Here is a 20,933-nt window from a genome sequence, read left to right as displayed (position 1 = left end):
TGTTAGCCACACAAGGGTCCCTAGTTGAAATCTGTACCTGACAGTGTGCTAAAACTTGCCATTCAGACCATAGTAGCAAGATCGGACGATAATGGTGGGCTACTAGCAAGCCCTCATTATATTTCGCTCAAGGGCTGAAACGCCCGCATAGCCCTGTCCTCTCGCATCCCTACCTGGCACCTGGGTACCCATCGCATCAAGATTTCTTCTTTTCTTTTCCACGCACACCAATCCCACATCAGCACGAGGCAGTTCGTCACAAGTCGACCGAGTGATGTGTTGGAAGGAATAGATAGGTCACTGCCCTGACCTAACAATCTGGTATGTGATATCACATCTCCAATACATCGGTTCTATCATACGCCATCTATCTGAGCAACTGGGGCTACCTAGATAGGTACTAGGTAAGTATCACTAAACGCTCTTCTTGTCGCATTACGTTCGTCTTTCCTAGTCGGTCCCTTTGCGAACTCGGGCATGGTGGTGCGGCTCTGCCAAGACGAGAATTGGCAAGCTACATATTCTTAGGGATACAACAAGACGTAAATACTATTCTCGAATATCCCATTTGGGAATTCGTCTGATGGAAACGAACGAATGTTGCTTTCGGCTGTAGTCTGATGATTTTCTCTGGGATCCAACGGTCGGTTATTTGCGACCAACTCAGCACCTATGCGTTTTACGCCAAGTGTATGGCACCCGCATGCCGCTATGATCTCTGAAAAGAGACTCCGAAGTGAAGTACAGAACAGAGGCGCAGCTTTACCACACATCCGGAAAATTGACATCACATTGTCACCACAGTCGCACCTATGAGAGCTACATTCGTATTTCTATCTTGTTTAGAAGCCTAGACGACGAAAAATAGAAATATCCAGGTAGCAAGTGCTTTAACAAAGCATAATATTCATTCAATGGGCTTTTAATGCAAAAAACCCAGACCAGATCTAGCTTCTTGAAACACCCCTTGCTGATTGGCTCCGGTACAAAATAAATTGAGGGACTATGCAGACCCCGGTCACATTTGATGCATCCCAGTTAGCCATCCCGGAGCGGCTCGTGTACAATCACTTGCTTGGCCTTCCCGTTCGTCTCCGTCAGCCATGTCTCCATGCCCATGCCCAATTATGAACAGGGCCGGGATGATCACGGAGGAAGAGGAGGGGTCCAGTATCAGCTCTACCCCCATACAAAAGAGCTAGAGGCCCTGCTCTTCTACTACCCACGATCTTAGCTGATCTTCTTTCATCCCGGCTTTCCGCTGTCGCGGTAGTTTACATTCGTTTCTTCTTGCCTGTTTCCCTTCTCTTGTTGTTTCCTATTCATATGCCTTGCGAGTCTGGAAACTAGTAATATTCTTCTTTGGGGGATGGGAATCGTAGAACTACACAGCAACCATGGGCCGCATACGATCAGATACGCATTCGTCGATGATGGAGTCGGCTAGGAGGCCGAGTATTTGGGCAGGTAGTTTACGGCGTGATCATATCCGCCTCGGTGACCTACCGGACGAAGACGGGGCCGAACGAAGTCAGATGTACACCTCGTCAAAGTCAGGACCATCTAGTGCCTCAAGGCAAAATTCATTTGCGTGGCCCTTCCACGGCCGTAATGCTTCGGAAGCTATTTCGACGACGAGGTCGAGTCACTTTACCTTACGGACATGGCAACCTCGAACCTTTTTTCGACCTCACGACGACACAGCGAGTATCGATAGGAGTATTGTTCCAGATTATGTTGTTAATTTTATAAGAGGAGAAACGCCTGAAACTTTAGCAATGAAAAAGGAGCGAAGGAAATGGGGTCAGCACGGTGTTGAAATCACTCCACATCGAGAAACCTTCGCATCGTTTCCCATCGAGTATGGTCATTATTATTCGCACAGCGCGGACGTCACCCGTGATCTAAATACTTTTAGTAGCTGGAGTCGGAAAAGCGGCTTGCGTAGACACATAACTGGATGGAGAGGTGGTGTTATATTCAACAGCTTAATATCATTCATAATCCTACTCGTCGGAATCATCTGCTTAATATTGGTCATCGCCGAGGCCAAACTTCTTTCTGGGGAATCGGCTATCTATTCGGGCGACTGCACAACGGCCGAGCATATCAACTATGGGATCCATATCGTCATTAGCGTCTGCGGTGTTGCCATCCTCTCTGGAGCCAACTACGTCTTCCAGATCCTCTCGAGCCCGACGAGACGGGAGGTAACCGTTGCGCACGAAAATAAGCAGTGGCTTGACATCGGCGTACCATCGATACGCAATTTTATGCACATCTCAAGTTTCCGAGCAGTTGTCGCTGTAATTGTCTTGCTATCTGCAGTAGCAAGCCAAGTAATGTAAGTGGATTTATACAAAACTAAATTACTCCCGCTGACAGTATACAGATATAATGCAGTAATTTTTACGACTCAAAATATAGTTAACTACGACGTATTATTCGTCACACAATCGTTTCTCGACCACGCTCCTTTCAATAATGATACGAGGATCAATGAGGGCCGCCTCTCAGATCTCGACATAACCAGTCTCCAAGATTCAGCCAGCGAGATGATTAACATGACCTCAACGACTTGCCTGCAACAATTTAGCGGCGTCTTCCAACCTTCATTTAACGCAGTTTTGCTTATCACAGACTCGACTTCTACGAGCTCTTCTCTCATTCGGACCGCTGAGTCCGGCACTCAACTGACTACTTTCGCTTCAAACAACGACATCACAGCCCCGGACGGCTCAAAAGTTCAATACTGTCTCGCGCGCACTAGTACGCCTCAGACATGCAGCGTCAACCTTAGCGGCTCCATATTGGGCATCGCCGTATTACTTAACCTCGCAACCCTCATTTCGATGGCGGTCATTCTCGCGAGATCCTCTTTCGCACCCCTCGTAACACTTGGCGATGCGATCCGCTCGTTTCTCCGTCATCCGGACCCGACGACGGCGAATGCGGCGTTACTATCCAAGAAGGATGTCCGGCAAGGACATTGGGCCTTTAGCGAGGCGCAATACTTTTTCCCGGCCACCCATTACTGGTTCCAGACGCCGTCGCTCCCTCGTTGGATCTTAACGATATTATCGTGGTCCGCAATCGGCGCACCAACAGCCGTCGCGCTTGGTCTCATGATTAGCGGAAACCTCGACAACCCTCTCACGCTCTTCGGAGTCGCCACTCACCAATTCAGCTTCTTGCCGCCTTCCGTCTTCGGCACAGCTCAAATGGCGCTCCTCTCCGCATTACCCCAGTTCCTCCTCTGTATCCTCTACCTAGTAATCAACGCACACCTAACAACCTACTTCCTCTCGCACGAATTCTCCCTCTTCGCACTATCCCAGCGCTCCCTCCGCGTCTCCGCCCAACCCTCCGGCGAACAAACCACAAGCCTATACCTCACTCTCCCGCGCCCCGTCTCCTGGGCCCTCCTCGCCTGGTTCGCCGCAATGAGCTTCTCCCTAAGCCAAGCCGTCTTCCCCGGCACCGTCAAATTCCTCACCCCATCCTCCACCTCATCCATCCCACCCCCGCCAAACACCGCAGACATGGTAGCCGTATCCTTCAGCACCCAAGCCCTGCTCTCCCTCCTCGCACTCCTCACAGCCCTCGCCCTCACCATCCTCCTCCTCGGCTGCAGACGCACACAAGCGGCCTCTCTCGCCTCCGGCGAAGTCACAGGGAACCCGCTCGCGCTCCGCGGCGGCTCCTGCAGCGCCGTCGTCAGCGCGAAGTGCCACCACCACGATATCGTGCCCCCGGGCCAACTCCCCGAGGAGATGGCCGTTCCGACGGGTGAGCCCTGGCTTCGGTCTATAGCGTGGGGTGTCGTGGAGGAAGGGACTGGGGGAAGGCCTGGACGGTGCGGGTTTTCGGCTGATGGGGTTGGGTGTGTTGATGCTGGGAAGACTTATGTGTAAGTGGGGTGGGTTTGGTTTTGGGGATTGGGGTTTGGATAGGTGATTTTTGGATAATACCTGGTGACAAGGAAGATGAAAAAGGAGAATGGGGAGGGTGAGAGGGAGGAGTGGTTATATACCCATATACCCCTATCGTCATACGCATAGGGCGGCATATTTTCTGCGGTTTAGATCGGGTACGGTTAATGGGTTTTGGGTTCCGGCTCGGCGTGTTTTTTGCTTTACATTGCGAGGCGTTGCTTGCGCGATCATATTACATCATATCATGTTTATACATGTAGAGTGCGAGGACGGGATCTATGCACTAGGTGGAAAAAGACGGGGGTGGTGGATTCGGGTTGCTAATCGCCTACCAAGGTAAACTCCGAGATTGATTCTCGCAGATATCTGGTGTGGGTAGATGCATATTACGTTACGTGGCGGTATTGCGATGAGCTTGGGCTACGAAGATCAGATGCAATATACATAAAGCTAATGCTGATATTTGGCACTGCACATTTCGTCTCTATTTTCCAGTGTGCGTGCATGTCTATTTTCCCTAGGATTTAGGTAGGCGAATTTGGTAATATGACCCGATTCAAATTTGACGCCGTAAGCCAAGACACGCAATACTCCGGGTGAGACTGGATTTGAGATATGTAGATAAAACGCCTATTTCATCCCGTGCGGAACGCTAAGAATAAGCTGTATCGTATTGTACATATCAATACAGGTTTACCTCCGCAACAGCCACGCCCTTGTCATTGTAGCTCTAAGTGCTTCCTAATCCTCAATAGCCTCTTCGTCAACCATCAGGCTCTGCTGCTGAGGCTCGTTCTTGGCCTCGATCTGGACGTTGGCCCTCGCCTTCTCCTGCGCCTCGACGAAACTCTCCCAGTACTGCGGGTCTTCCTCGCGCAACCTCTTGACGATCTGTTCCCTGTGTTTCTGGAAGGCGCGCAGCGGTCCCTCCTCCTGGACGTCTTTCATAACCTCCTCATCCCCTTCCATCAATTCGTTTATGATGGACGATATAACCGTAACGTGATTAGGATCTTTCCCGATCTCCTCCGAACTGGTTAGTAAGTCATAATGCTCTTGCTTGATGAGACCTCGGCGGAATCTATGGCCGACGCGGAGAGCTAGGCCTTCTTCCTCGACGAGAGCTTTAGAGGTGTGCGAGATGATGGAATTCGATCGGGACGTGGACTGAGGTGAACGAACTTCAGTCTCGAGATCTTCCGTATCTGACATTAAGCCAGCATCAGCTTCAAGCGACGAGACCGAAGTGCTGAGTTCGGGTGCGGTAGCAATCGTGCGGTCCGGTATGGCAATTTCTGTCGAGTTTTGACGTGTTTCTGGAAACTCGTCCTCGAAGCGTTTAATAATGCCTTCGATGGTCTGGTCAAGGAAGATAAGGCGATCTGCAGTAATGTTAGCAACTATGACGTAAAAAAAGTACATTGCGCATCTTACGATAATTGTGGATGTCCTCCCTGGAGGATGCTTTTGCCATAGCCAAGGCTGGCTGTAGGCGAGCGCGAATTTTCCGTGCGCTAATAAGCAGGTATTTGGACGTATCCTTGACCTTTTCTGGGAGAACTTGTGTTTTGGGTGTTGTGGTTCCAGACTCAAGATCTTTAGTCAAATCGCCTGAATCGCCTTCCCGGTTCTTCAAAACACAAGCCAGGGCTTTCACCACACCTGTACCACCAATGACATAATCCTCATCAGGCGCCGGCTCGCTGTCATCATGTAATTCCATAAGTGGCGTATCTTCTTCGTGGCCTACGAGATGTCGAAGGACGTCCGGCAATTTGTCTTTCTGGCCATCTTCACTGGTAGAGTCACGGATGTCCGGCACTCCCTGCAGATTTCTCATGCAGTACACAACGACGCGGTCTGCTAGCGCCTTCACAACTTCGCCAGATTCGGGAGAAGGGTTATCGATGTCGATCTTAACCAACACTCTTGACACGCGGGCGGCGGCTAGAAGAGAAGCGTATAAAGCACAAGCTTCTTCTTGACTCTCCTCGGTCCTGGCATCAGCTAGGCTAACAAGATTCGGGTTCTCGAGAAGGTTAATATGCGCTAAATTCTTCACTTCTGGCAATATTTCAGCGAGGGCAATCGCTTGTTCTGATGATAATGAGACATCTGCGAGGTGCAATCTTCTCAGATTGTTCAGCTCAGGCAAATACCTAGTAAGTCAACGTTAGCATGGTGAAGTCTGATACAACCGAGGTTAACTCACTTGCGTATTAATCCGAGAGCGCTGGGCTCGGATTCGAAGAGTGCTTGGTTATGTGATAAGTCCAAGAACTTGAATTCCCGAAGCTTCACCAACTTCGGGAATAGTTTACACAAGGAAGCTGGTATGAGGTTACAGTTAGCCAAGCTGAGAGCCCATATCCCTTCTTTCTCGTCAAAAGCGGCAGCCAGTTCTGCGAGATGATCCCTGAGATCGTTGCCGCCAAGATCCAGTCCTTCGCATTTCGCATGGCGCAGATATCTCGCGATATGCTGAATACTCTGTGCATCGAGATTATTATTTGCAAGTCCGAGTCTCGATACTCCCGATTTAATAACCCCGTCGATGATAGCTCCAAGTTGATTGGAGCTTAATCCGGTTGAGCTGATATTGAGAAGTTCTAGTTCGGGCCCAGCGAGACGTTCCCCAATAGCCTTAGCGAGAAGCAAAGATAGATCGATCGGAGCTAGAGGCTTGTAATCTCCACCAATATGAAAGTGGTGATTGAGAGGTGTCTTTGGAGGGTCTGACGGAACAGGGAAAGGTAAATGAGAAAGGTCGAGATATTTGATGGAACGACACATATGGATGAAGAGGCAGATGTGTTTCCATCCTTCGCCAGTAATTTTGCTGTTACTCTTCAGCACTAGCCTCTCGACCACACCGCCTTGCTGGATCAAATCGGAAGCTTTGGATATGGATTTTCGTCTTCCGGTATTCGTCGCTTTCCGGGCAGCTAATAGTCCGGCGAGAATAACACGGACACCTTCGTCCGTTAATCCGCAATTTTCTAGTATAACTTCCCTAACCGGAACAACCGCAAGGAAATCTCCTAATGTAACCAAGTCAGGTGTCGACATGAAATAGCCAGCAAGGTCCAGCTTTTCCAGGACGCCATTCGCACACGACTCCGTTGTTTTTGGAAGCTGTAGAGTGATCTTGGTGAGAATATCGGTTTCTCGCAATTGACAACATCGTCGATATATCCTACCAGGGTTCGTCGTAGGTGCCGATTGCGTTTTGGTGATTGTTGATTTTATTGATAGATCCTCTGTTGAGCTATCGCTGTCGAAGTAAAGTTCCATAGGGATAGCTCCTTTTTCGAGAGCTTCTCTTCGTTTCTGTTCTTTCTTGGCCTTTCGCTCTGCCTCGCTTTTCTTCTTCTTTTCCTTCTTACGTGTCGTCTCTTTTTCTTTTACAGGTCCTTCTTCTTCCGCAGTGCCATTAACCTTCGGTAGTTCATTTGTTGCCTTGGTATTTTCCTGAGTACCCTCTTTTTCCGGCTCTTTCGGAAGGGCTTCGCCAGTTGCCTTAACTACTCCAGCATTTTCCTTTTGCTCTTCTATGGCCTTGGGGTTCTTCAATGTTTCGCCTTCGCTCTTTTCGGTCATTTTTCGCTTCTGAGTTTTGTCAACCGGTTTTTTATTGGCAGCTTCTTCGTCCGCATACTTAGGCAGTGGCGCAATCTCGACGTCGACGCAGAATGCAACTCTACGGAGTTTTGCCTGGCTGAGTTCGTGTACACGACATCTCTCTCTGTGTTTATCGACATTTAGCACCTTCCGTTCCACAAGACCATGACTAGCTCTAGAACCTGGTATAGCATTCCCGTTCGAAGACGACAGGCGACGAAAGACTCCTAAAAACCCTGGCTGGTTGGATTTCGGGGGTGCGGGAACGTATGGAGCATCACCAGTCTGGCGCGACGCATGCGGGAGAACGGCATTTCTGTTCGGCGATATCTTGGGTAACGGTGTCACATCATCGGTATCGTCTTGTGGCGTTGCAACTGGAGGGGGAGATTGAGTAACTGTTGGGGACGTGGAAAATCTGGACGAAATGGTAGAGAACCATGATCCTCTTCTTTGCGGTGGTGTAATATTTTGCGACGGTGAACCTTCGACGGATTGACTTCTCCCTCTACCTGTTCGTTGAGCAAGGGACTTTGTTGGAGCGGGTGACTCTGTCGGAGAACGAGGCGAGCTTGAAGGAGGCGGCGGGGAAACGGTTTTACCATTACCATTGGCGGTAGCGGTAGTTGTAGGTTTAAGCGGGCGGTTCGGAGCAGAGTCTTGGGCTTGGTCAGCTGAAGAATTCCAGGCGACACGACTGTTCCAGTTATCTGCGCCCCAAGAAGATGGACATTGTTAGCCCTCATATGCTTGTACCTGAGATAAACAAGTTGGGCTAGCGACTTGGGAGCAGCGAGATAACAAGATGCAGGTGCAGATCTTCCGATGATTAAACATATGGGGTTTTACCTTTTCCATGGGTCATCCAGCTCACATCCATAACCTGCTCCATACTGAATCTCGCTTCTTTGTGTTCTACTTTGCTGGTTGAGAGCACCACCGACCAGCCTATTTCGGTTTTTTGTCTTTCAAGATACCAGGAATATATATATGCCTCCTACGACCTAACGACCTACAGCCTTGCTACACGCCAATCGGTACGGGCGTAAGGTACTCCTTCCTATTCGGCCTTGCGTTGTGGCGGCGAAGGCGAAGGCGGAGCGGACCTTGGGGTAAAGACGCTGACGAAGGCGTTGGAATGGCTATTAATAAGTCCGGACAATTCGCATTCGTGAGGATCGTAGGGCAGAAGAAGAAAAAGAGGGTAATAAAATGTGAGTTGGTACCATAAAATACCAAGAAGCTAGCTTTGCCTAGCTTTAGTATGTATGTATTCGTTGGTCAAGCAAGGGCAATCTCCCAGCCATTTGCCATCTTGAATGATTGAGTAGATATGGGTGATGAAGGAGATGGGTAGATGTGGTACTTTCTTTGCTGGATAGGTGCGTGTCCTTGGATCTGGATCTAGATCTGGAAGACCTAGGGGACACAGCAGGACAAGACAGATAATGGATGGTATGTATGTAGAAAGGGCTAAACCTCGAAAAAAGAAGTGTGGGGTTCACGGTCTTGCTTTAAGGTGACCAATTCAATATGAGGCCTAGGGTATGAAATGATGCAATATATTTAATCAAGATACCACCTACTTTTTAGTCTAGCAGGTCTAGCAGGTCTAGGTAGGATGAAGACGGAATAGCTGAGAAAGCTGACTAAGAAGCAGCTCAAGGCTTTTCAGGTTACTTTCAGTGGCGTCGAATTGAAAAAAAAAATTGAAAAGGGGAAGGATAAAAATTCCAACGGCGAGTGCATGTGTTGTAGTAGATATGTCAGCATCGTTGCAGCAGTCTGGTATGTACTAAGGTAGCTGGGTCGTAGCAGCCGTAACAGTTGCAACTTTAATGTAGCATCGTAGATCCATACATGTTCATTTCTTTTTAGGTTCGTAACTCAATTCCGAGATGTTTATTTATTAGCGGTGGTTTGATTGGAATGTAAGGAGCATCGCGTCACGGCACAGCTAGTTGGCTACATTCGCTAGATTCGCTAAATTCAGATGGCAAGCGGAACGTTGAAGGGAGGAAGGAAGTGGGCGGTCAACCCTATTTCGTTAGGTTTTTTTCCGCGAGCAGCGCACGAGGACCAGCGATGTTCAGGGGGGCCTAGTGCACTTTTCAGTGGACTAGCAGCCGCTGTCAGCCTCCTGAGGTTGGAAACACAGTCAACGGCGGCAAGTACGCATGTATCTCCACACAACTATCACGCGGTAGGTACCCTCAATATTGTACCTAGTACCCAGTGTACCCCAGCTGCCCCAGGTATGACCGCATACATGCGTTGTTTTCCGTTGCACCGTGCACGATTAGCATGTACCTCCACACCAAACACATTAAGAAATACTTAGACATTGGACATTGGGCATTGGAGTACGTCACATGCCTTCTTTCAGCTGCTAAAGGTGTAAATGTGTAAGGAATGAGAGGGGCATTGAGGGGCAAAAGAAGAACATTTGGACATTGAACATCGAACACCCAAGAAAAATGTGACAATGGCTGAATGCGTGCAATCATCCATCGTCCATACAATGGTCCGGATTGCTAGTCGAACTACACAACATCATTGGATGATTGGATGATATGGGATGTCATTGAATCAAGGTAGCTAGGTAGGTCGAACTGGTTAAAGTAGACCGATGCTATCATAGTAGGAACAACTAGGGAACCAGCCTGCCAACATGGATTCATCAGCTGACCGGCTTCTACCGATCCTATCAGAATGTCTCGGCGCCCTCCTACTTGACGCCACAAGTATATTCATACTGCAGAAGATTAGAAATACACTGGTCGCTCAGCGTTATTTATTCCCTCGTCGGCTGAAGACTCGGAATATAATATCTATTTGAGTCGTACAATTGCAATCTAGCAAAGATAATGAGTCTACACAATATATACGATACGATGATAGAACTTAGCTAGTCAGGTTCTGTGGGTCCTTCTGGCCCTTCTAGCCCTCGTAGACTTTCCTTCGTCGTCTTCAGCATTAAGCGAGTAACTGGGTTGTCCATGACTTGGCGATAAACTAAGATGACGGCATCTTTATACTCGGGTCTCATGTGAGACGATTTGTTCATTATCGGGTTAGTGAATGAAAAGTCCACGAACCAATGCAAGTTGACCCTGCTTCGGAAAGGGTCCAACGACAACAGATAAGCCGAACACTAAACTGGACTACGTCGCGCTAATAGGTCGCCTCCAAGCCATTGTGATCCCATCCATATGTGACACAGTCTTCGGTTATTGTAGTCGGCACGATCAAGTCTTTGCTAGAGATGTGTAGGTTTGCTTAAAATAAATTTCATCGTGCCAGATAATAAAACAGAGGACCATTGGCTCTTTGAGATTGTGCGTACACCGGTATTCATGAGGCTGTGAGGGCGATAAGTTCTCGATGGGTAGTAGATGATACCATCCATGACCGCACGCCGGGTAGGTACCTACCTACGTAATGCAGCAAACTCTTCAAATTACATAAATAGCAGTCTAGAACCACCTCACATGTGCCGCCTGCATGACTTCAAAACGTGCAATTATAACGGAAGCCCTCGCTTAAGAATACATCCCGAGGCAATTAGAAAAATGTTTTCCAACTCACGAGGCTTCCAATAACACAGTGCTAAGTGAAGTTAAATCTGGACATTCACGTATCTTAAATTTGAAACAGCATATGCACGTGTACAGCTAATCGTCAGCAAATGACTAAGTGGCTGGCAGATGGCAACTACGCCCCCGCGAACGCCGATGGGTCGTCTGCCGAGACGAAGCTTCCGAAGCTTCCTAAACAAAATTCCGCCTTCATTCTCCGGTTCCGGGCCGGCGTTTCTAACTACACACTTTCCCTTCAATGTACCTAGTCAGTTAGAATGTCAATCCAACGAACATAAGTTAATATAGGTATATACCTAGTACCTATGCATTAGTAATATCTGGCAATCGAAGCTTGTCTCTCACGTTCCTGTATCTACGGTGATCACTATCGCAGCCCTGGAGCCTTCACACCAATCGCTATTTATTGCCTAATATGGTAAAAAAACGAGTTGTCAAAGCAAATATTCAGCAAATGCTCATTCCATCATAACCATGTTAGACTTTTACATGGATACTGGTAAATAAGAAAATAGATGTAAAAAAAAAAAAAGGTTGATCTGGCTGTCTAGGGAATCGAACCCTAGGACCTAGTGATACTGCTAAATATATTTTGTAAGGATATTGAATAAGAGTGCATTTACCACTAGGTCGAACCAACACCGCCCTTCTACTTGATTAGTTGGTCTCCATTTATGATAAATAGGATTAACCTCCTCTATATAGGTAGGTATGTATGTTTCAAACCGTTATAGTTCATCCGAACTGATTAGTCAGAAAGCACAGTTGTAGTAAAACATCCAAGTTTACACAGTAGTGATTTGCAAAGTTAACTAGAGCACTAGACACAACAGACAGTCTTAGATGTTTCCCTGTTCTTATCGCCATAGGCCACTCCGCCTATCTATCTACCTAATAATCTCTATGGCCCCCTCGATTACTGATAGTAAGCCCCTTTCAATGGAGGCTGTCTGTGGCAACTCTACCTACCGCCCCTTCAAAGGGTTGTGTGTATTGAGAACGGATGATATAATTTGTTTTCCTAGTTCATAAGCTAGATTGAGAATCGAAGATGAGTCAAAGACTCATTTAAGTCCCTCCGTACGCCTGACTGCTCCCTAGAACCATCACTCACGCCTGATTATAGCAAGCCAACATCTGCGTCGCACCGAACCAGCTCACCTCCTCGCCAGCGGCCTCGCCGTCAAAAAGCCATCAACTTACTATGAAGCAGATACCCAAATATCCCATCATGCCTGATACTAACCACCTTCCTCGCGCGAACGTACCTTCCGATCCAACCTAACGAGACGACCCTCCGCACGAAGTTAACGCAAGGCCCCCCAGTGGTGTGCCGAACTTAGATGTCTAGGCCCTTTAACACCTTCTCCAGCCCCGCGAAGCCGCGGACGTAGAACTTGGCTACCTATGATGTCGTGATCCTAGGATTAGGCATCGGAGGCTGATTCGCGGGTAGGGGGGTGAGGGATGGTGGCTATTGAAAGGATGCTTATCAGTCCGCTCGCTTGGTAACCCCAAAAACCAGACTCACTCGCCTGCCAGTACGTCTCGATGCCGTTTCGGGGGTGGATTCTGGCAACTTTGGCGAGATATTGGCGGGAGAGGACTTCGTGGTTCTCGGACTTGTTCTTCATGTCCCCTTACACCTAGAAAGTTACTCGCAGAAATCGAAGTTACCAGTTTCCAGAATGATCTAATTTATTTTGTATCTCTTTGGTAACCGATTAAGGGGTACTATCTGAGTAGGAGTGGTTGTACCTGTGAAAGAGTCGAACGAAATTGAGACTTTCGCTGATAACAGTTAATAGGTACTGAAGGTTTAGAAGACTAGATCGCGCGTTCTTCATATGCACGATACCCTCCATTTGAATGAACTGTATCATCTCGCAGGCCATGTAGTCTCTTCTATAGCAAAGAAAGATAACTATTGGAATAGTTAGGAGCGTGTTTAAGTTAGTCCATATTTCGCCGGCGATTTGTTGTCGTACTGTCGTGCTGTAGCATCGTTTCCACGTAACATAAGCTTTTCTGTAGATCAAAATACTGCATCCAGCAGGTAGTGTAAATGTCATAATTCCATACACGAACGGGGGAGATAACTATGTTGTTGTAGAAGGTTAGAGAACTTTTAGGGTACTAGGTGAGGAAGACCAGGCAATCACGAACACATTTCAGCATTCAAAACGTTGACGGTGCATAAACTTCATTAATTCGTTTAGTGACCTGTCAATGAGCCATTCCTATAAACTCCGATGCCTGAAGACAACCGTAAACGCGGAGCGACCTTTTTTTCCTTTCCTAAACCAGCAGCTTATTCCTGGTTGCGCTCGGCAATCTTAGCCTTGACTCTCTCCTCCTTCTCCGCCTTGGTAGACTTCACAGTCCTGTACTTCTTGGACTCTGCCTTCCATTCCTCCTTGGTCTTTTGGGGAGCATCGCTCTCGGCCTTCTTGAAGGGATCCTCACGGATGGCGGCATGGGCCTCAGTGTACAAGTCCTCAAGACCATCAGCCTCGATATCGTCGTCGAGGTACTTCTGGAACTGGCTCTTGTATCGTTCCTCGTCGTCGTCGGCAAGGGTCTCCATGTACTCAGCAACGTGGCCAGCATAGATGTACTTCTTTAGGGTCTCGGCGTCGAGTTCCTCGCTCTCCATGTCGAAACCGGGGAATCGGTTCTCGGAGTGGGGGACGAGAATACCGCCGTCAGAGGCGCCCTTCATGACACCGAAGACACGGGCACCAGTGGAGGTTCGGGCAAGACCGACATCGAGGAAGGCCTTGAAAGGTCGGCGCTCTTCGCCGTCTTCCTCAGCAGCCTCGGTCAGGGTGAACTCTCCATCGGGCTCCTCAACACCAGCGAAGGTCTCGTCGAGACCAAGCTTCTTGAGGACACGGCGCGCAAGAAGCAGACCGGTGGCATAGGCAGCAGCCCAGTTGGTCAAACCATGCTCGATACCGTAGGCCTTCAGTTCGTGGGAGTAGGCGGCGGCAAAGACCTTGTCACCAGCAATCTCGGAGGTAACGATCTGGGTGATGATGTCGCGGTTGGTGAATCGGACAACTAGGCGGTACTTGGGTGCATTGTACTTGTTCTTGGCCTGGGAGATCAGGCGCTTGCGGGCATAGTAGTCGGTCTTTCCCTGACGACGGCGCTTGTACTTGGTTTGGAAGCGGCTATGAGGTATTGTTAATTCGGCTGTCATAAATATTTTTAATGGATTAAATTACTTACCTGTAGTAGGAGCTGCTCTTGACCACCTTGTTGAACGGCTATTGAAATCCCATCGAGTCAGCAATTTGCGCTTCAGAAATATTTCCTCCATTCCGAAGCATCTTGCATTGACTCTTGTGATCAAATGTCACATTGCGATATTCGCTATTTCTAGCATCGCAATGACTTGTATTTATCTTGGACTTACCATCTTGACTGATGTTGCTGGTATGCAAATGCTATCAGCTTGTTGGTCGAAGGTGTTGGAGTTGGTGATGAGAAGGAAGAAAAGTTGCGAATTGAGAAAAGTAGTGGGTTTAATCTTTAATTTTGTACATGTGCGTTCGCTTGCCCTGGTTTGGTGGAGTACGAATCAGCAACGCTACAAGTTTTCATACTGGGGTAGGTGACGAGGCGGACCTTCCGCTTCTATTCAAAGCACAGACCACATCCAAATTGACGAGTTACCTAATCAATCAGCCGAGGTTTGTCTACTAGGTACATGTAGTAGCTCAAGCCTTATTGGAGGTCAACATACCGACCTTCTACCTTCATAAACTCGCTGAAATGCATCATATTGACTTGGAAAATTAGAAATATTGTTGGCAAGAGTTTATAATTTTTAGTGCAGTTTAGTATACGATTTGACCGCACATAAAAAATACATATAATCTTGAAACAGTACAATGGCTAACCAGAAGAAACCAAAAGTGCTTCTGTTCGATATCGGTGGCGTCTGTGTAAGTCTATGGATCTCTATTACTATTCCAATTTACAGAATACTGCATAGGCTGAAGCAGTTAGTTATAACTGATAGGCTCTAGGCTTTCTAATAATCATGTTACATGTCGATTGCTAACCTACTATGAATAGGTCATCTCACCTTTCCAGTCCATATTAGATTATGAACTGAGTCTGGGGATACCACCTGGCTGGATAAACTATTCCATCTCCAAAACAGCACCCAATGGTTTCTGGCATAGGTTGGAAAGGGGCGAAATTATCTTGGATGATACGTTCTACGCCGGCTTCAATGAAGACTTACATGATCCCGTGCGATGGGACGCATTCTACAAACTCCAGCAGTCGAAGAACCCAAGCCTCCCCAAGGAGGTTCCTCCACTTCCGAATCTCGACGCGCATTGGCTCTTCAACGACATGATGACGGCATCAACCGCCCCAGATCCGTGGATGCATCCGGCGCTCGAGAGTCTAAAGGCTAGTGGGAAATTCATCCTAGGTGCACTTAGCAATACCGTTATCTTCCCTCCAGGCCATGCACTCCATCGGGAGGATTTCTTCGCCGAACCAATCAGGAACCTGTTCGATATTTTCGTGTCGTCAGCGCACGTAGGACTACGGAAGCCGGACCCCAAGATATATGAGTACGCGCTAAACGAAGCAGATAAATTCGCCAAGTCTCATATAGATGAGGCGCGAGGGCAATCGTTGGATTGGAAAGATGGTGTAAAGCCGGAGGAGATCGTTTTTCTCGATGATATTGGTGAGAATCTTAAAGCAGCTAAGAAAGTAGGGTTTCGAACTATCAAAGTGCCATTGGGAAAGGCCTTCGAGGCAGTTGACGAACTCGAGGCTATCACTGGTCTTGTATTAGCTGGCAACCATCCTAGGATACCTATCAAGCCGAAGTTAGGAACCACAAATGCCAAATTATAGTTACCTAGATAAGAATAGGGATACCATATAGCTAGGTTCATTTTGTGGAGTGGAGAACTGAGAGCAGGATGAGAATTATTTTACGATAATGTCTGTTGATGGATAGACGTTGATAATGGATCTCGTTGCTACCCGCTAGTAGCTGCTTAGTATGTACCTAGGCAACCAGATAACTTGTTGTATCCATATTCGTACCGAATCTATTATATCTTGTCCGATGTTAGGCGTCAATATCTGCGATGTTGTACCATGGTGTGTGATTTCTAGGTAGTTTTCGGGAAGCGCCGTAGTGGGGGCCTTATCTCCGGATATCGCCAATCATCCATGGTTGACAATTCAATCAACCTCCCCGCAAATTTTACCATAGATAGGTACCTAGCTTCTAGCATTATGATCTCTGCAAATTACCTCCTAGTTGTATGTTATTAGATATCTTCAACAGACCATCGAGAGCAATAAGTCCCTGTCACCGCCAGAAGCGACGACAGGCCATCCAACGATCGATTGATACCATTTAGGCAACTGCTTGATTGAGGCGAAGCCTGGCGCAATGGTTGGATCGACATCGGACTTATTTCCGCAGCGGAATTCGATGACAGCGGAACAGGTCGCAGCAGGCATCAAAGTAGCACTGACAGTGCAGCGTCGAGCTGTCGCATTTGGGAAGAGACCTTTTGCTGCAGTTCTGATAGGTCCAAATAACGACGAAGTGCTACTGACGCACCAGTCTGTCGACCAGGTCAATCACGCAGAGAGTTCTCTTGCAAGGCTCGCCTATAAGCAATATCCGAAGGAATTCCTATGGCAATGCACTCTCTTCAGTACATGGGAGCCTTGTGGCATGTGCACCGCCACTATTTATGTGCGTTTGGGGTCTCTTCAGAATGATAATAAGACTGACAGAATGCATATTGGTAGTGGGCGCATATCGGTCGCATTGTTTTCGCAGGTAGCAACGACCAGTTGTATGAATTGACCGGTCCGGGCAACAGGGAGAATTTTACCATGGACTGGCATACCAGAGACTTCTTAAAGGGCTGTCCACAGAAAAATATCGAGGTCATCGGACCGTTAGAAGACGAGGGCAAAGTCGTTATCGAAGAAAGTGACAAGTATTGGAGTAAGACTAGGTAGTTGGTGATTAAACTTGCGATGAAGACTTGTCAGACCTGATAGATATTGATATTTTCATCGTGAGAAAAATTAAATGGGGTATGTTTTTTTGAAAGATCGTCAATGTATGCATGACTGCATGTCATCTCAGTTTCGTTTCCGACGGATGTAACTGGGTAGCTGCTGGGTCGATGAAACGGTCTTGCTGCGCAGGTACCCGCCTTTGATCAAGTATATTGTTGGTAAGATAACAATTTCCTGATCTCTAGAAACTGTGTTCTTGTAATACCTACATTGAATACCCGACATACTAAGAATGCCCAGCTGACGTGTGTTGGATCAGACGTTTCGAGGGGTTTCGCAAGGGATTTAATATGCGGCCGTATTCATGACGCTTGGAGTAGGGAGGGACGTTTCTTTTTGACGGATTGACGAGTCGCGAGGCTATGTAGATATATCGTGGGTGCTATCTACTAGGTAGATTTTAAACTTGACGTAAGAGGCTGACGACGATGTGAAGGAAATAATTGTCGGATGTAAATGTGTCGCGTGTCCGACTAATTTCCCTGGTAGAATTCTAACAAATTTACTTTTAACGTTGAAAAATAGTAGTGGATATAAGTGGGTACCGACCCGCCGTGCCCCGAGCCGACTTCCGTCTGTCTTAAAATAGACCAATCAACGCGAAGAAAAGGCAAGAGCCTCGTAATGCCCGTGCGCGGCACACCGAGCATCGTTGTTGTACCACTTTTTATCAAATTGCAAATTGATGTGGACATTTTTACCCTTGAATTCAAACATCCCCTATTGAATTTGGCCTTCTAGGGGTTTCGAGCTTCTATTGTTCCACTTTCAACAGTTTTGTCTCACTGTACTAACTCGGTAATAAAATGGGACATCTCAATGATAGCTAATGATATGCTAGTTGGCTACCTAGATAGTTCTGCTATTGTGGCTCGTCTGATATGGACTCGACACAAAATCCTCCTCGCCTAGTAATCCCCTTTTATCCAGCCACTTATTACACAAAGCTTAGGTTCGATATACATCTGATCTTACCTAATGAGATCTAGATTTGGGTAGATAAAATGCTACTATGAAATCGAGAATGAAAGGGGTAGAAGGGGGTAGAGGGGGGTTGCCGAGAGCCAAGGATAAGCTTAGATGAGAAGGGGATATATAGTTGTTATAGCCTCTGTCTAGGTAGTATAAGTTGGAAGCTAGACGCGTTTTTGTTCTTGGAAGGTAAGTAAACTGTAGTGGACCTACTAATAGAAGACATCACGTCATCAGAGGAAATAATATATTGTATGTTGTACTTAGTACGCGAATATTTTCAGTCGCAGATTTGTGGCGTGTATTGAATTAGGAAGGAAAAAGTCTGGGGTGGCAGTGCAATTAGGGAAAATAATGGTCTTGCAATAACAGAGATATTGGTGTCGTTACTTCCTACATTTTGTAAGTTCAAGGGATCATCGTATCTTTTTCGTTTCCTTCCATGAACCCCCATTCCACCGCCCTCTGCCCTCCCACCTTCCTTACTATTAGTCATTCTAGTTCGTCGTACCTTCCCTCCTATAGTGTAATAGATCACCCACGATTCCACGTTACACACACACACACCCTTCCGGGCATACATTGAAATTTCAATCCTTACAACCATTTCCCACATATCATCCCATTTACTCCTTTCGTCGAGTATTTACCCTTTCTTTTCGCGTCCTCCTCTCATCATCGAAAATTCATAGAATCATGTTCATTCATACTTCTTCCCCTGTCCTAAGTTAATCCCAATCTCAGATAAACGACCGGACTAACACGGGATGACGCACCATTGTTCTTCCTATGAATTTTCCAAAGGGCCTTGTCAGCCTCCGGCTGCCCCATTACTGGAGATTCGTGGTGCCGGCCTTCGTACTCACGGTTTCGTTTTACTTTCTCCTTGGAAGTTTCTGGCAGGGCCAGCAACCACAGGTTCCATACCATGTTGATTTCCACGGCAAGGGCGATGTTGATGGCCATTTTGCTTCACCCAGCCATGACGGAAACGATATCTCCGTTAACTTAATTATTGCTACTCTCTCTAAGGACGACATATCATGGACACAAAATATCAAGATACCTAATCTGAAGATAATTCGTTATGTCAGCGACGACTTAAAAGCTGAATTTCATCCCCCGGTGCCGAAAAAGGGACGCGAGGCTCTAATATATCACACTTACATGCACGACTTTTATGACGACTTGCCAGATATCTCCATCTTCACTCATGCCGATGAAAGCCCGTGGCACGTGGAGGATACATTGAACTCATCCTTAACATTCGCCTTATCGCATCTTGATCTGAACGAGGTTCTACAAAGACAATACTTTAACTTACGCGTATCCTGGGAGAATGCATGTCCCAACTGGATCAACACCTCGAAGACCGATAACGATTGGTCGAAGCAGGAAGAACCTTACATGCACGAAGCATTCAGCGAGAATTTCGCTACCAATGAAGTTCCCGAAATCCTTGCCGGTCCATGCTGTTCTCAATTTGCAGCGACGAGAGATGCTGTGAGAAGACACCCGAAGTCACAGTACCGGATCAATATGGAATGGTTGATGCAAACCCACTGGAACGATTATATCTCGGGGAGAGTTTGGGAACACATGTGGCCATGGCTCTTTGTAGGCAAAGCGGTGGATTGTGACGTCGAATGGAAATCGTATTGCAAGATGTACCATGTCTGCTTTGATCCTCAGAGCAGAAACCGATTGATTAACCTCAAGGAAGAAAAGAAGGAGCTGGAGATGAAGACGGGACTTCTCGAAGGGTTGCTGGACCTATTAAAGGGATTCGAGGTTAGGAATCGTCTACGGGAAATTAAGGCTATCTTAGCAGAGGAACTGGAAAAGGCGGTTGAAAGAGGGAAGGACGAGGCAGTACGAACGAAACTGCTATCGGATTATAATAATTCGTGAGGAAACGCGGCCTTAAAGAGCCTGGAGGCAAGTTGCTTGTACACCATATGATACCCTAGTCCTAATACAAAATAGTATTGCGAGAAACTTATTCGGCTATAACGGTGTGCGGCTCTTTACAAGCTAGTCTCGTGTTGGGAATCGAGCGCTCAAACGACGGATTCCTTGGAATGAAAGTTACACTACAATATAACAATCTTGTCATTAGTACCTAGATTGGATCGGTCTTTGCCAGAAATGCGATGTCAAGGTATGAACCTCAGTGCTAGACACGATTCACGGAAGCTGACCGCTTTTCCAGGCTGGAAAGTGCTTTTGACCTTACGCCTCCTGCAGCTAGCCGATTCTGTTACGATCTTGTCATACCATACCATACCATAGTGCATAGGTACCTGGTACTTTAACACACCCGGATTCACCAAGGACCTTAAGATTTGTATGGAAACTATATCATGATACCTTGTAGATGTCAAACAAGAGGTCTATTTAAGGTTTGTTTCCCCTGGGTTCAGTTTTGTTATGAAGTCCTAGAAAATGAAGTTATACTAATTGAGTGTATCGGTTAGGAGATCCCGAGCTTTATCGATTTAGGTATCCCGAATTGTCCGAAGAATTACAATGGTACTACGACTTCCGCGATTCTACGGCTTAGTTGAGAGAACCCCTAAGACGTTACCAACTACGTAATTTCCTACGTTTCGGGTGCCCTTTCGGCAACGAACTTACGCTCCTATACGTCTCAGAAACGCCAATCAGGATCATCCGCATTTTTAGAAGCTTCGCCCTTAACTGTTGTGGGAATAGTAGG

General features: G+C 47.2%; 7 protein-coding genes across 7 annotated transcripts; 4 read left to right on the top strand and 3 right to left on the bottom strand.

The window, feature by feature from the left end:
* Positions 1–1,055: 1,055 nt before the first annotated feature.
* Positions 1,056–3,956, top strand: GGS22DRAFT_162028 (uncharacterized protein). Its single transcript, XM_047961163.1, has 2 exons — positions 1,056–2,344; positions 2,393–3,956. The coding sequence occupies exons 1-2, from the start codon at positions 1,398–1,400 to the stop codon at positions 3,912–3,914; spliced, it is 2,469 nt and encodes an 822-aa protein (XP_047819626.1). The 5' UTR covers positions 1,056–1,397; the 3' UTR covers positions 3,915–3,956.
* Positions 3,957–4,676: 720 nt separating this feature from the next.
* Positions 4,677–8,448, bottom strand: GGS22DRAFT_188079 (RNI-like protein; the record flags this gene model as incomplete). The annotated part of the gene is made up of 4 exons (XM_047964680.1): positions 4,677–5,317; positions 5,370–6,094; positions 6,148–8,266; positions 8,406–8,448. 4 exons carry the CDS (start codon positions 8,446–8,448, stop codon positions 4,677–4,679), a joined length of 3,528 nt encoding a protein of 1,175 aa, XP_047819625.1.
* Positions 8,449–12,582: 4,134 nt separating this feature from the next.
* On the bottom strand, positions 12,583–12,789 carry GGS22DRAFT_188078 (uncharacterized protein; the record flags this gene model as incomplete). The annotated part of the gene is made up of 2 exons (XM_047964679.1): positions 12,583–12,629; positions 12,687–12,789. 2 exons carry the CDS (start codon positions 12,787–12,789, stop codon positions 12,583–12,585), a joined length of 150 nt encoding a protein of 49 aa, XP_047819624.1.
* A 552-nt stretch (positions 12,790–13,341) lies between these two features.
* GGS22DRAFT_162022 (60S ribosomal protein L5) lies at positions 13,342–14,717 on the bottom strand. The gene is made up of 3 exons (XM_047961162.1): positions 14,577–14,717; positions 14,390–14,427; positions 13,342–14,331 (listed from the first exon to the last, which is right to left on the bottom strand). Exons 1-3 carry the CDS (start codon positions 14,577–14,579, stop codon positions 13,467–13,469), a joined length of 906 nt encoding a protein of 301 aa, XP_047819623.1. The 5' UTR covers positions 14,580–14,717; the 3' UTR covers positions 13,342–13,466.
* Positions 14,718–14,913: 196 nt separating this feature from the next.
* GGS22DRAFT_134603 (HAD-like protein) lies at positions 14,914–16,320 on the top strand. The gene is made up of 2 exons (XM_047958545.1): positions 14,914–15,108; positions 15,242–16,320. Exons 1-2 carry the CDS (start codon positions 15,055–15,057, stop codon positions 16,043–16,045), a joined length of 858 nt encoding a protein of 285 aa, XP_047819622.1. The 5' UTR covers positions 14,914–15,054; the 3' UTR covers positions 16,046–16,320.
* Positions 16,321–17,340, top strand: GGS22DRAFT_134612 (cytidine deaminase-like protein). Its single transcript, XM_047958546.1, has 2 exons — positions 16,321–16,907; positions 16,964–17,340. Exons 1-2 carry the CDS (start codon positions 16,596–16,598, stop codon positions 17,177–17,179), a joined length of 528 nt encoding a protein of 175 aa, XP_047819621.1. The 5' UTR covers positions 16,321–16,595; the 3' UTR covers positions 17,180–17,340.
* A 1,663-nt stretch (positions 17,341–19,003) lies between these two features.
* On the top strand, positions 19,004–20,352 carry GGS22DRAFT_199956 (uncharacterized protein; the record flags this gene model as incomplete). Its single annotated transcript, XM_047966363.1, has 1 exon — positions 19,004–20,352. The coding sequence occupies one exon, from the start codon at positions 19,004–19,006 to the stop codon at positions 20,123–20,125; it is 1,122 nt and encodes a 373-aa protein (XP_047819620.1). The 3' UTR covers positions 20,126–20,352.
* Between the last annotated feature and the right edge of the window lie 581 nt (positions 20,353–20,933).

This window comes from Annulohypoxylon maeteangense (genome assembly GCF_022496945.1).
Source record: "Annulohypoxylon maeteangense strain CBS 123835 unplaced genomic scaffold GGS22scaffold_7, whole genome shotgun sequence".
NCBI lineage: Eukaryota > Fungi > Ascomycota > Sordariomycetes > Xylariales > Hypoxylaceae > Annulohypoxylon > Annulohypoxylon maeteangense.
The sequence above is the reverse complement of the archived record's forward strand: the minus strand, read 5'-3'. Positions and strand labels throughout refer to the sequence as shown.

Coding starts and splice junctions, on each gene's coding strand:
- GGS22DRAFT_162028 (XM_047961163.1), top strand. CDS start 1,398: ATGGGCCGCATACGATCAGATACGCATTCGTCGATGATGGAGTCGGCT. Junction 2,345..2,392: donor GCAGTAGCAAGCCAAGTAAT/GTAAGTGGATTT, acceptor GACAGTATACAG/ATATAATGCAGTAATTTTTA.
- GGS22DRAFT_162022 (XM_047961162.1), bottom strand. Junction 14,332..14,389: donor AAGAGCAGCTCCTACTACAG/GTAAGTAATTTA, acceptor AATACCTCATAG/CCGCTTCCAAACCAAGTACA.
- GGS22DRAFT_134603 (XM_047958545.1), top strand. CDS start 15,055: ATGGCTAACCAGAAGAAACCAAAAGTGCTTCTGTTCGATATCGGTGGC. Junction 15,109..15,241: donor TCGATATCGGTGGCGTCTGT/GTAAGTCTATGG, acceptor TACTATGAATAG/GTCATCTCACCTTTCCAGTC.
- GGS22DRAFT_134612 (XM_047958546.1), top strand. CDS start 16,596: ATGGTTGGATCGACATCGGACTTATTTCCGCAGCGGAATTCGATGACA. Junction 16,908..16,963: donor TGTGCACCGCCACTATTTAT/GTGCGTTTGGGG, acceptor GCATATTGGTAG/TGGGCGCATATCGGTCGCAT.